At 33.3% G+C, this 12,408-nt stretch overlaps 1 protein-coding gene and 1 pseudogene across 3 annotated transcripts; both read right to left on the bottom strand.

Annotated features, from left to right (window-relative positions):
• LOC110419700 (receptor-like protein 49) overlaps positions 1 to 1,817 on the bottom strand; it is a 2,554-nt pseudogene extending 737 nt beyond the window's left edge.
• Positions 1,818 to 6,072: 4,255 nt separating this feature from the next.
• Positions 6,073 to 11,981, bottom strand: LOC110419810 (uncharacterized). Of its 3 annotated transcripts, XM_089784010.1 has the most exons (5): positions 11,558 to 11,981; positions 11,072 to 11,494; positions 10,388 to 10,531; positions 6,530 to 8,536; positions 6,073 to 6,434 (listed from the first exon to the last, which is right to left on the bottom strand). In XM_089784010.1, the coding sequence occupies exons 1-5, from the start codon at positions 11,979 to 11,981 to the stop codon at positions 6,073 to 6,075; spliced, it is 3,360 nt and encodes a 1,119-aa protein (XP_089640136.1). The 3 variants fall into 3 exon arrangements, with proteins under 3 accessions (XP_089640136.1, XP_089640135.1, XP_021288601.1); XM_089784009.1 differs by having other exon boundaries at positions 11,072 to 11,981; XM_021432926.2 differs by having other exon boundaries at positions 10,388 to 10,459; positions 11,072 to 11,981.
• Positions 11,982 to 12,408: the final 427 nt, after the last annotated feature.

Genomic DNA, 12,408 nt, shown 5'->3' with positions numbered 1-12,408 from the left:
TTCTCAACCAACTACCTTCATCAATACACATTCTAGGGATTTTGCCATCGAAGTTATTCATTCGTAAATTCAGAACAGAGAGGAAGCGGTAATTTCCAAGACATCTTGGAATGATTCCACTCAAGTTGTTCTCTGACAAGTCGAGGACTAGAGGGGAAGTTATATTGCAAAACCGTGAAGGGATTTCGCCAGTCAATTCATTTTCTGAAATCAAGAGACGAGTTATTGACTGTGGTGGAGTTGGAAGTGGTCCTTGAAGCGAATTTGAACGAAGGTCAATTGTCCTATGAAGAGATCTTCCACAGGAAAATCCTGAGGATCTAATCACTTGTCAACAAATTGAAGAAAAAAGAAGAAGTACCAATATAGGATCAAGGACTAACTCCCACTCCGTTCGGCTTCCCATTTGGAAATGGAACCCTGAATTTTGTTATTAGAAAGATCTAAAAGGGACAAAGTCTCGGATGCTCTTAAGAAACTTGGGAATTGTTGTATGTTGCAAGAAGAGAAAGACAAAGAAGCTAGCTTGGGGAAGGTAGAATTGACATCATTGCTACAGCTGCTCAATGATCATAAACTGTTATTTGAAAGATCAAGCTCTTGTAAATTTCTAAGCTTTGAAAGCATGCATGACCCAATGTTGCCATTCAAATTATTTGATGAAAGATCAAGAACAGCAAGGTTCACTGGTAGACTAAACAGCCAACCTGGTATTCTGTCATTAAGCAAGTTTGCAAATAAAAAGAGGTGTTGAAGATTTGAAAGTCCACTTATGTTGCATGGAAGGGGAACACCTAAATGATTATTGTTCAAGGCCATGTGAGTAACTCCAGTGAGGTTAAATACTGATGAGGGCAATAAACCATGGAAATTGTTAAAAGAAAAATCCAACTTATTTAGTTTCATTAAGTTCCCAAAAACATCTGGAATTTGACCTTCAAAATTGTTAGATTTTAAATCTAAGAAAGTGATTTTGGTGAGGTTTTCAAGAGATGAAGGGATTGACCCTGTGAAATGACAAAAAGAAAAGTCAAGTTCTTTCAAGTTTTCAAGATTTTCCAATTGAGTTTGGCAACTTATCTGAGAAACTTGTTCTTAAAAGGTGCAAAAATCTAAGGGGAGTACTCCAATTTGATTTAGGGAGATAGCCACTGAGATTACGATTTCTGGTTAAAGTGATGTTATCTAGATATGGAAAGCTGAAAATTTCACATGGAAATTTCCCTTGCAGTTGACAGCCAAAGAGACTCAAACGCTTTAAGGAGGAAGTCAAGTTCAGAAAGGAATTTGGTCTAACCAAAGACATATCCACTTGGTCAAGGAAAAGATTTTCTAACTTTGTTAGGTTATGCACAAGCATGTTAAGATGATGGTTATCGAGCCTTAACAGAACAGATGACAGATCGAGTGAAACCAGTTCTGACAAAGGAGAGATTTGCTCTGTAACCATACCGTGGAACCCTGTATAGGAAAAATTGAGATGGGTTAGACTCCTCAACTCACTAAACTCAGAAGGAATTTAAAACCAAAAAATTTGAGGTGAGCAAGGTTAAGCCACTGGAGATCCTGAAGGAGAAGAGGCTGCTGTTGGATGGAAGATTGCCTTCAAGTCGACTACAACTGAGATCAAGACCAATCACGCGACCCGTCATGCTGTGGCATGTGACACCCTCCCAGGAGCAACAGTCTGTACTTTGGCTCCATAATTCCGTCTTGGGATAAGAATCACCGCATTCAGTGCTACCGCGAAAAGACAGGTTGGTCATTTCTTGAAAAGAAGACAGGCTATTTTTGAACTGGATCAAAGCAGAACTATGTTTAGGAGGGCATAATTGTGGAGGAGGAGGAGATGATAGAAGGGATATCGATGAAGAATTAACTTGAAAGAGTAAGAAGGCAAAAAGGAAGCAGAACATTTGATATAGCCACATTGAGCAACAACCCATCTTCCTTTATGAATGAAAGAAGTGAAGAATTTGGTTTGCATAAGGGTTATGAAGACTGAAGAGAGATGGGTGCTGGTCCTTACATGAGTTGCGCTTGGAAACTACGTTCATCCAAGCAAGCTAATATGTCTACTCCATTTGTCAGGGATACAGTGATTGCCCATTTAGGCAGCTTTCTTGTATCTTTTCTGGTGGAAGAGACATAAATTTGAAAGAACTTACTAGGTAGACTTTGTTTTTTTCACGTTAATCTTTAATTATAGTGTCACATTTTAATTTTATTGGATTTATAACTAGGACGGAGGAATGCCTATAATGAACATTAAAATATAATGAATGAATCTTCAGCTAGATTCATTTCATATTGGATACTAAGGTGGTTGTGTTTGGCAGAAAGAGAGTATACCTTTGACTTTGTTCATAGGAATCTTCAAAGACATACCGACACTTTGATATGATCAAATGTTTCCACATAAAGAAAAGTTACTAAATCAACGTCTCAATGGTGACAGAAGCACAAGAACAAGGTGCAAAATAGTAGTTTGTGCATAAAGGCAAATCAGAGAAGGTTTTGCTGCAAGGCTGCATATATAGAATACTTGCCGGTTTTGACTAAGAACATTATTCACAAGATTATTAGGCTTAGTTTTTGTTGGTAACAGTTAGTTTCCGGAGTAACATTATGCAAGTGAAAACAAAGATTTGCACAATGAGTAATCTTAAGGCTTTATTAGAGTAGTACAGGCTTCAAACTTTTATTTAGGAACTAATTAAGTGAGGTGGTACGGCCGTCTCTAAGAGACGCAATGCCACCATATTTGTTGACGTAGGGCACTGTAACCAATAAGATTAGCCTGGATTGTTATAGTAACATGTTTGGATCCTCTTCATTTTGAACCAGTAATTATAGAATCAATGTGGTTTGCAACCTACACTAATTCACAGTCAAGAGTCCATTCCAGGAGCTGCCGCTTTGATTATTTGCAGCAATGAGTCATTTGGAAAATTTCCATAACAAAACTCATTGTTCTCATCAAAAGATTCATAGAAACCTCCAAAGAAAGGCCTATAAACATTTTGGGATATTTTTAATGGCTTTTGATTATAGATTTGCCATGGACAAAAAGAGTAGGGAGTGAACAGAAAAGAAGCCATGATTAATGGTGGCTAGGTAGCAGCTTTGCTAGTTTAATCTGTATTAAAGGAAAATGTTGGAGTTAAAACTTAAAACCAATGCTGAAAAACTTTGTTAAAAATTGAACACATAGCTATCTCAGCATTTCAGTTTTCCCTTGAAAACGAATAATTAAATAATAAATAAAGACTGGTTAGCATATGCAGGCTAGAAAATTGGCTTGTAAGCTAATAGTAGTGTAATAAAAGAATGATGAAAATCCAAAACTAATGTGCATCTAATTAATTTCTTCCCTGGAATTATCTTTTGATGATTTAAAAAGTAACCTTAAAAGGAAAAATATAGCTTCCTTAATCAACTTAAATAACCTGAGCAGACAAAACATGATTTTCCTTATTATCTTTCTTATATATCTTAAGTTTCTGTAGCACAAAGTGAAGCTTACTTCAACGTGGAATTGTGAAGATGAACAGTGACCAAGTTATTATGAATATATTGTCTTATTGTGCTCTATTCCAATGCCTATGATGTGTAATTACTGGAAATTTTAGAGAACTTTGAGAGAACTCAAATCAGAATCAACCATCACCTGCTTATTCAAATCATCACCTTAATTTCTCCTGGGCTGGGCAACTACAATCAAATTCCCACTATTTAAACCCCAATTTCATGACCATCCATCGCCTACCTGTATGTTATGTAATGTGTTGTGAGCAGGCCTAAGGCCCAAAGACATAAGAAGTCCTATGAGAAGGTTCATATGTGACTTCAACAATAGATATTCCATATGTCCCAAAAAGGATGGGCTGTATATATTCCCCAACAATTGTCAGCAGTCAGAAAGGATACAAACCAAAATACTATCTCTCCTTTCTCTCTCATATCCTCTCCCTCTCTATTCTTTCCTTCTATTCCTCGTTTGATGAGTTCTTACTCACTTATAAAGTATCAGAAAAGGAATCACAAGAAAACCTCTGATGTACCATTTTTTTTGGGCACAGACGCATCATCTCAGCTCAGATCATCCAACAACATAATTCACTTACAAAGACAAATCGAAAGTAATCTCTAATATTTATTGGGACGATTTTTTTTGGCCCTCAAAGATAGAGTATTTTAAAAAATAATTTTTTTTAATTTTAACTGTTTTTAGTTAAGAGAAAAGATTTTTGGACAAAATTACCTTTAATCAAATTCTTCACATTCAAGTGCTCTCAAATTTTCTCTCTCACCATTTGTGTGCTTTGCTCCCTGTTTTACTATGCTCTCTATTTTTCTCTCTCATCATCCAACTTTTTTTAATTTTACCAACATCACAATCTCTTTGTCTATCTCTCATCATCTCGTCATATGATCAAAGAACATGACATGAAAGGTAACAATATATTCTTGGGTTTATTAATTTACATTCACAAAACTCTCTCGTTGTCTATCTCTTACCATCTCATCATCGATTTACAGATCAAAAAGCATGGCATGACATGGTGAGTAACAACTGGTTCTTGGGTTTATGAGTGTTAAGTTTTTTCAGTGATTCAAATCTAGTAGAACATGCCTTTGCATATAACAAAATGATTCATATGCCTTAAAGTGTCACAAAGTGATTCATGTCTTAGCATGTAACATCAATAAGAAAAAATAAGCTTTGACATGTAATATATGGTGCAGAAGTTTTGATCTTGGTATGTTACATCTAGTGCTAAAGCTTTGACCTTAGCATGCAACATCTTGTGCTGAATCTTTTTTATGATTATAGGAAATATAACAAATAAAATAACTTAAAAGCTAATTATCCAAATTTGAGGATTTTGGATAGTATTTTTTTGTCTAAACCCATTTCATCCCAGCTATTTCACCTCAGCAGTAATGTTGACGTTAAAAAATTTTAAAATACATCTTCCTTTCCATGTCAATTTTTTTTTATTTTAAACTTTATCTTTATCGTGAAGATGTTTAACTTTAAGAGTTTATGTCTTATTGAAATGCAAAGATAAATATCAAATTACATTTAAAAAGTGTTGTTATTACACGTCAAGTTCCAAAAAATGTTATTATAGTTAAAAAAAAAAATTGTTACACGCATTAACTCCAAGAGTTTATGTTGTAGTGAAATACGAAGAAGTTACATGTTTAAAAAATGTTATTTGTTTGAAATGGTTTTAAAGGTATTTTTGTCATCTCATGGTTAAAATTGGCTAAAAATAATTAACTTTATAGTGAAGGTTATTTTTAAAATGAGCCTAGGGTTGTTTCTTACAATTTTCTGATATTTTTTTGTTCAAATTAGTTGTTTCAAGACTATGCATCATCAATATTATATGGATAATCATATTAAAATATTATAATGATTAACAATGTAACAAGTAGAACCTAATTGTGTCCTTACTGTAGAAGTCAGTGAACACTTGAGTTATTACAGGTTAATGAAATACATAATTTTCAAAAAAAAAAAAACCTAATTTTTGGACACCTCTAAAAAGTTATATTTGTACATGTTTCTAACTTTTATTTCTCTTTTTTCCTATCAGAAATACAAGCAATATAAACTAAATCTTATATCTCTATGTAAGTGTTTTTTAGGAGATTATATTTACAAATAAAAATTATAATTACATCAAATAACTTTTAATATATACTATAATATAAAATAAATTTATAAATAAACCAAAAGTTATCCGGCCGATAAAATAGATCTAAATAATGCAATAATAAAATTTATTTGGCTTGAGTTTTCATAGCATAACATAAAACTAAAGGACAGTTCTGAAAATTCAATAAATTAAAGACAACATCCTAAAGCAACCAGCACGAGAAGAAAAAGAAATCAAGACAGACACTTGCCTCCAAAATAAAGAAAAAGGAAACAGCCAATTACTAGGTAAAATAAAAGCACCTTGACATTGATACGTTGAACCTGCACTCAAAATTATTCTCTCGATTTGGGATTCAAAGGAGTCCAAGGGAAATGTCATCAACATGATGGTATTTTCATCAAGCCTGCTTGTTCGAATCCTTCAAAAACTTGATTTTGATCTTCTTCAATTGAGCAACAACGTTTTTCATGTCAATCCTCTCTTCTGACAACTCTTTTGAACATTCTAATGCCAATTGCAAAACAGACAATGCACAATCTTTTATTGCAAAATGTTCTCGTGCCTCGGAACAAATTAGCAAATTGGCATCTACAACTTGAGTTAATGCACATGGTAATGACTCAGTCACCCAATGTATTAAGCTCATTTCTCCAACAAACATTTCATCTGTGGGCTTTTTTCTTGTTAAGGTTTCAATTAGAAGAATACCAAAACTGTACACGTAGCCTTTTATGGAAACAACTCCTTGTGTTCCGTATTCTACATGCAAGTGATTAAAACCATCGTCAAAGTATGTAATTATTTTACATGAATTATCATAATGGATAAAAAAAATTCTAAAGTTTAAGCATTACCTGGTGCCATATACCCAATTGTTGCTAGTGTTATGGTTTGTACTGTTGAATCCTCTTCACCTAACAGCTTTGCAATGCCAAAATCACCCAAATGTGCAACCATGTCTTCATCTAATAGAACATTGTTGGGTTTTAAATCACAATGGGCCACAGGAATTGTCTGACCATGATGGAGGTATTCTAATGCGAAGGCCACATCAATCATAATGTTCAACCTTTGTAAGGTATCGAGAAAGTAGTTATGAGAATACAACCACTTCTCAAGGCTTCCATTAGGCATGAACTCAAGTACCAAGGCTTTAAACTCAACATTACAGCAACTACTGATGATCTTGACTAGATTCCGGTGGCGAATGTTGCGCAAGACCTCACACTCAACGTCAAAGCTCTTAAATGATCCTTCTACCTCCAAATTAAAGACTTTTATGGCAATGTTCAATCCATTTGAAAGAGCACCTTGGTATACCGAGCCAAAACTCCCCGCACCAAGTAGTTTGCTTTCACAAAAACCATTTGTGGCTTGATGGAGCTCTTGGTATGAAATTCTTCTCCACTTTGCTAAACCAATGGAATTTTCTCGATCAATTTGTTGCTTTGAATGCTTTCTTCGGCTTTGGAAGAAAAAGACAATTAAGGCTAGAATTAATAGCGTTGAGCTAACTGGCAATAGAATAAATTCTATAAGCTTAATAGCTTTCCTTGAATGTTGAGCAGAATTACTTGTGCATGGTGGGAGTTGTAGTCGAGGTGCACCACATAGTGCTTGATTCCCCATAAATGATTGGATTGAGCAATTGGCAAAGGGTCCTCCGTTAGGAATTTCTCCGTGCAGTCTATTGAATGAGACATTATAATACTTGAGATGCAAGAGTTTTTGCAAGGACTTTGGAATAATTCCAGAAAAATTATTTCTTGATAGATCCAAGAATTCCAATCCTATCAGCCCACCAAATAACTCAGGTATAGACCCATACAATCTGTTATCGGATAATGAAAGATAAGTTAGGCCTTCAAGATCACCAATGCTACTCGGAATTTCACTTGATAATTGATTTTTGGAAAAATCAATAATTGTAACAACCTTCCACTTTCCAATGTCAACTAGGAGAGCCCCGCTAAGAAAATTGGAAGACAAGTTTAATTGCAAGATATCTATAAGCCTTGTGAAGGTTGAGGGAATTGAGCCAATTAACTTGTTGGAGTCAACAAATAGTTCTCTAAGAGAAATGATATCACCCAAGCATGCTGGTATTGGTCCACCCAATTGGTTACCTGTGAGATGCAAGAAACCCAAACTCCGCAAACGGCATAAGTCAGATGGAAGGGATCCTTCTAACTTATTGTCTTCAAGGTAAAGACCCTGCAACTTTTCTAATCTTCCGATTGTGGTCGGAATAGATCCTATCAGTTCATTGTTATTTATGTTCAAGCGGATCAAGTTGCTTAGGTTGCCAATCTCTCCAGGAATGTTCCCTCCAATGTTGCAGTACGAAGCAGTGAATATTTGCAGGGAAGTAGAGAGATTTCCTATAGACTTGGGAAGTTCACCATCTACCAATGGATTAGCATCAAATTTCAAGAATGTCAAGTTTTTGCAATATGCTAAAGATGAGAGAAAGCTGATTTCTGGGGTCGAAGGTGTGCTTGCTAAAGCATTATTTTCTAGGTTGAGCCGTTGCAGATGTCTTAGATTTCCGAAATCATTGGGAATATATCCAGAAAATGAATTAGATGACAAGTCAAGGTCTGTTAGCTTAGAGGCATTGGAGATGGAGGTAGGTATTGTTCCACTGAACGCATTTATATCAAGAAAAAGCTGTTCAAGTTTTGGAAGCCAAAGTCCTGTGCTCCATGCAAGACAACCTGAGAGTTGGTTTAAAGAGAGTGAAATGACCCTTACAGTTGAGCTATTAAAGATAGCAGGAGGGACATGTCCGGAGATACTGTTATTTCCCAAGTTCAAATTGTCCAAATTTGGTAGGCTGCCTATCTCAAGTGGTATTTTACCTGCCACAAAATCAGAAGTCATTTGGATTTGTTCCCGTGATCCAGAAGTAAATAACAAAATTACTGACAAAAATTGTACACACATTTCTAGTTTTATATTTTATATTATAGATACATGTAACAAAGAGTCAAACAATATTATTCAAATATTTACAACATTTGCAGCTATACAGAAGCTAAACATACATAAGAAAAAATGTAACTTATTTACTGTCAATTTTTTAATGGAAAAGTCAATCGCATTTTGAAATTTTAAATTATCAGTCTGTTGTGGAACTTCCCTCGCATAATGAAATTGATCCCCTAATTGTTTCAATTTAGCAACAACTTATAAAGCCCATTTGTTTGTCAAACGGAACGATCAAAATTATTAAACAAAGTTTGGAATTTAGATAATACAAAGCAATATAATCTTGCACTTTGTAGCTAATTTATTATAATTTTCGCATAATGCTCAAATAAGTCCTTAAACTATTTAAGAATATTTAAATAAGCTCTTATTCTTTTATTGCATTCAATCAAATCCTTATATTTTTATTTTAGATCAAACAAACCCTTATAATTAATTGTTGACTAATTATCATTAGTAAAAATATCACTTGTTATTTTATATCCACACGACATTGATTATGGGCATGATACGAAGGTTGGAAAAATACCATATGTCATTTTTATACCAAATTAACATGTTATGTTATCATGAATTATGATATGTTAACATGTCACATCATTATCAATTACCATATTTTAGCATATCACATCAGCACACATAATATAGAATAACAAATGATATTTTAATTAATTCAAATTATTAATCATAAAGACTTATTTAACTAAAAATAAAAGTTGAAGGGCTTATTTGGTTTAAAATAAAAGTACAAGACTTTGATTTTTTTTTATATAATTTGGAAAGAGGAGATTCGAACCCTGCTCTTTAGATAAGGGGATAATGTACCAACCAATAAGTCAAATGCTCGGGTGCATATAAGACAAGAGCTTGATTGAATGCAAAAAAAGTATAAAAGCTTATTTGAATTTTCTTAAATAATTTAAAGGCTTTTTGTATATTATGTCTATAATTTTTTTATTTATATAATATAATGAAAACATATTAGAAATCGTTGGAAAAAAAATAACATATATAGATAAGTAGATAATACATTTGAATTTTGGGTTGAATGATTCATGAACAAAATAGAAATAAAATACTTGATTATAAAAGAAAATGGAAATTAAAAAAGGTGAAGATCAATGTTAAAAATTAATTTAAATAAAAAACAATGAGATTAAATAAAGAGTGTGACACTATTACCAAAAGCTAAAAAAAATATAAAAAAAAGAAAGATGTGGAAAATCCAGATAATATCATAAGACCAAAAAGAGGCGAAATATTAAAACATGAGAATTTGATGAATAAACTACGTGTTACAATAATTTGTTGATGCAATATACCTAGAGATATTAGTATTTTCAATTAAAAATTTGAGAAAATCTATAAACTCAAAAGTGATAGTGAATTTAATAGAAAAAAGAATAAGGATGAAAGAAAAATGAAATTCAGAAAAAATAGCTATATAACTATATTTATTTATTATTTTAAAAGGATCCATAGGGATCGAAATTTACAAATTTAAGGGCATCTTCATCTTATTTTGTCCATTCCTGTTCCCCCTAATCCCATAATTGCAATGGACAAAAAAAGAAAGGAAGGAAGAAAGAAAGAAAATTCTTGGGTTTCGAGTTATGTAACGAAGACTATAATAAGAGTGTGAATAATAATATTTATTCAAATATTAAATATTGCAGCTATATAAAAACTGAACACAGATAAAAAAAAATGTGATATATTACCTGTCAAATTATTGGAGTTAAAAGCAAGTACTTTCAGAAGTGTTAGGTTACCAATGGTGGAAGGAATAGGCCCTATTAGTTGACATTGTTCAAAAGCTAATCGCTCCAAATTCAGCAGAGTACCAATTTGCGGTGGAATTTCACCTACACAATGAAAATTTATTTCATTTCAAAACAATTGCAACAAATAAGGCCAAATTCATTTCTCTAATACATCAATAAAGCCATAAAGCAACTACTAGTATTTTTCAATAAAAAATTTTACATTGTTTTGTTTGGCTGTAAAATAATGTATGGTGTTAACTAATGTGTAATTTCCTAATCTAGCAAAATTGGTGGTACAAAACCAGTCTTCACCAACATCAAACCTTATACTTTACATCTAAAAGAAAAAGGATAAAATATACATAAACTAAAAAGTGATTGTACTGAATCTAATTGAAGCAGTAATCAGGAATTTAAAGAATTACGATAATCCAAATAGGTGACATTGTGAAATAAAGAAGGTAAAATATTGTAGGCTCAAATAGGTTAAGGACTTGGTATGGCATATTGATAATGGAAGAATAAAATTTTCTACTTTTCAAAAAAGAAAATATTGGAGGCTCTAAAGGAGCCAAGCAAAAAGGGAAAAAAGGATTAGAAACATGCTAAAATGCATCTCTACATCTATTTTACTTTTACCTTTGAAGTTGTTGCTTCCGAGAAATAGGATCTTAAGCATTGTCAAGTTTCCTATTTCTTTTGGTATAGTTCCCTCCAAATAATTATAGGATAAGGATAGTCCTTGTAACTCTTGGCACTTGAATAAACTCATTGGAATCGGGCCAGAAAGGAGGTTAAAACTAAAACTAAGCAAATTTAATCTAGGTAAATGATCAAACATATCAGATGGGATACGACCAGTGAGATTGTTATATGACAAATCAATTCTTTGCAGGGAAGACGTGTTGAACGGGATGGAAGGTATGGAACCACTTAGCTGGTTGCCTGCGAGAACAATCTCTACTAACGAAGATATGTTGAAGACTGAGGAAGGTATGGAGCTTGAAAACTGATTGTAATGCAAATATAAATATTTTAAGCTAGGAAGATTTCCGATTTCCCCTGGGATAACTCCCATAAAGTTATTACACTCTAATTCCAAACGTTGAAGTTTAACGAAAGAACCAAACCAAGATGAGATTTTCCCTTCGAAATTATTGTTAGACAAGATTAGAAATTTCAGCCGGCGCAAATTAGCCAACTCAATGGGCAACGAGCCATGAAAATAGTTGCTCCCAATATCAAGGGAAACAACAAAAGACAAATTTCCCATGTCTGATGGTATGGTGCCAAAGAGGTCCATGCGGAATAGATCCAATGCAATGACTCTGTGGTGTCGAGATCCGCAAGTGACACCAACCCAATTGCAAATAGATGTAGCAGTTGACCAGTTGGCTGCCAAAAACTCACTGTTGACACGGGCTTTTAGTGCAAGAAGAGCCAACTGGTCTGTGCCGATGTTGGCTGTTGATTTCGTAGAGAATGAAACCCCAAAATTAGACAGCATCACTACTGCCATAATAGCCAAAATCAACCGAGTGTTTCCCATGAAGTTATGTAGAAGTGAAAGGAGAATTTTTGAATGATGAATGGGAAAGATGATGTTTCTTTCTCAATATATACAAGGTACCATAATCGTGATGGGACCTATTTTCACATGCAACTGGCCAATGCATCCTTATTTTCAAGTTTTTTATATATTTTTAATTGTTTTATCTAATTTTATCAACTAATTTGGTATTTTTTAGCTCATGATAACAACTTAAATAGTAGTTTTATCCAGTATAAATACATATATTAATCATTATTTATTCAACAAATATGTTTTTATTTTATAAATTTTTCACTATCAAAATATAAGTACATCATTTTTAAAAAAAAATTGAGATAAGGTCAAAATTTGTTACTTTATTTGAGGTGATGAATTAAATTTACAAACCAACTTTAAACTGCCAATAGCTTTTTAAGCGATAATT

This window comes from Theobroma umbraticum, unplaced genomic scaffold (genome assembly GCF_002168275.2).
Source record: "Theobroma umbraticum cultivar Fairchild unplaced genomic scaffold, ASM216827v3 scaffold_67.0, whole genome shotgun sequence".
Lineage (NCBI taxonomy): Eukaryota > Viridiplantae > Streptophyta > Magnoliopsida > Malvales > Malvaceae > Theobroma > Theobroma umbraticum.
Note: the sequence above shows the minus strand (reverse complement) of the source record. Positions and strands in the feature narration are given on the sequence as shown.

Bases quoted from the DNA above. Each gene is read 5' to 3' on its own strand.
- LOC110419810 (XM_089784009.1), bottom strand. From the start codon at position 11,981: ATGGGAAACACTCGGTTGATTTTGGCTATTATGGCAGTAGTGATGCTG. The intron at 8,537-10,387 runs GTAATATATCAC...ATTTTGTGGCAG, and splicing joins TAACTCCAATAATTTGACAG to GTAAAATACCACTTGAGATA. The intron at 6,435-6,529 runs GTAATGCTTAAA...ACTTGCATGTAG, and splicing joins AATTGGGTATATGGCACCAG to AATACGGAACACAAGGAGTT.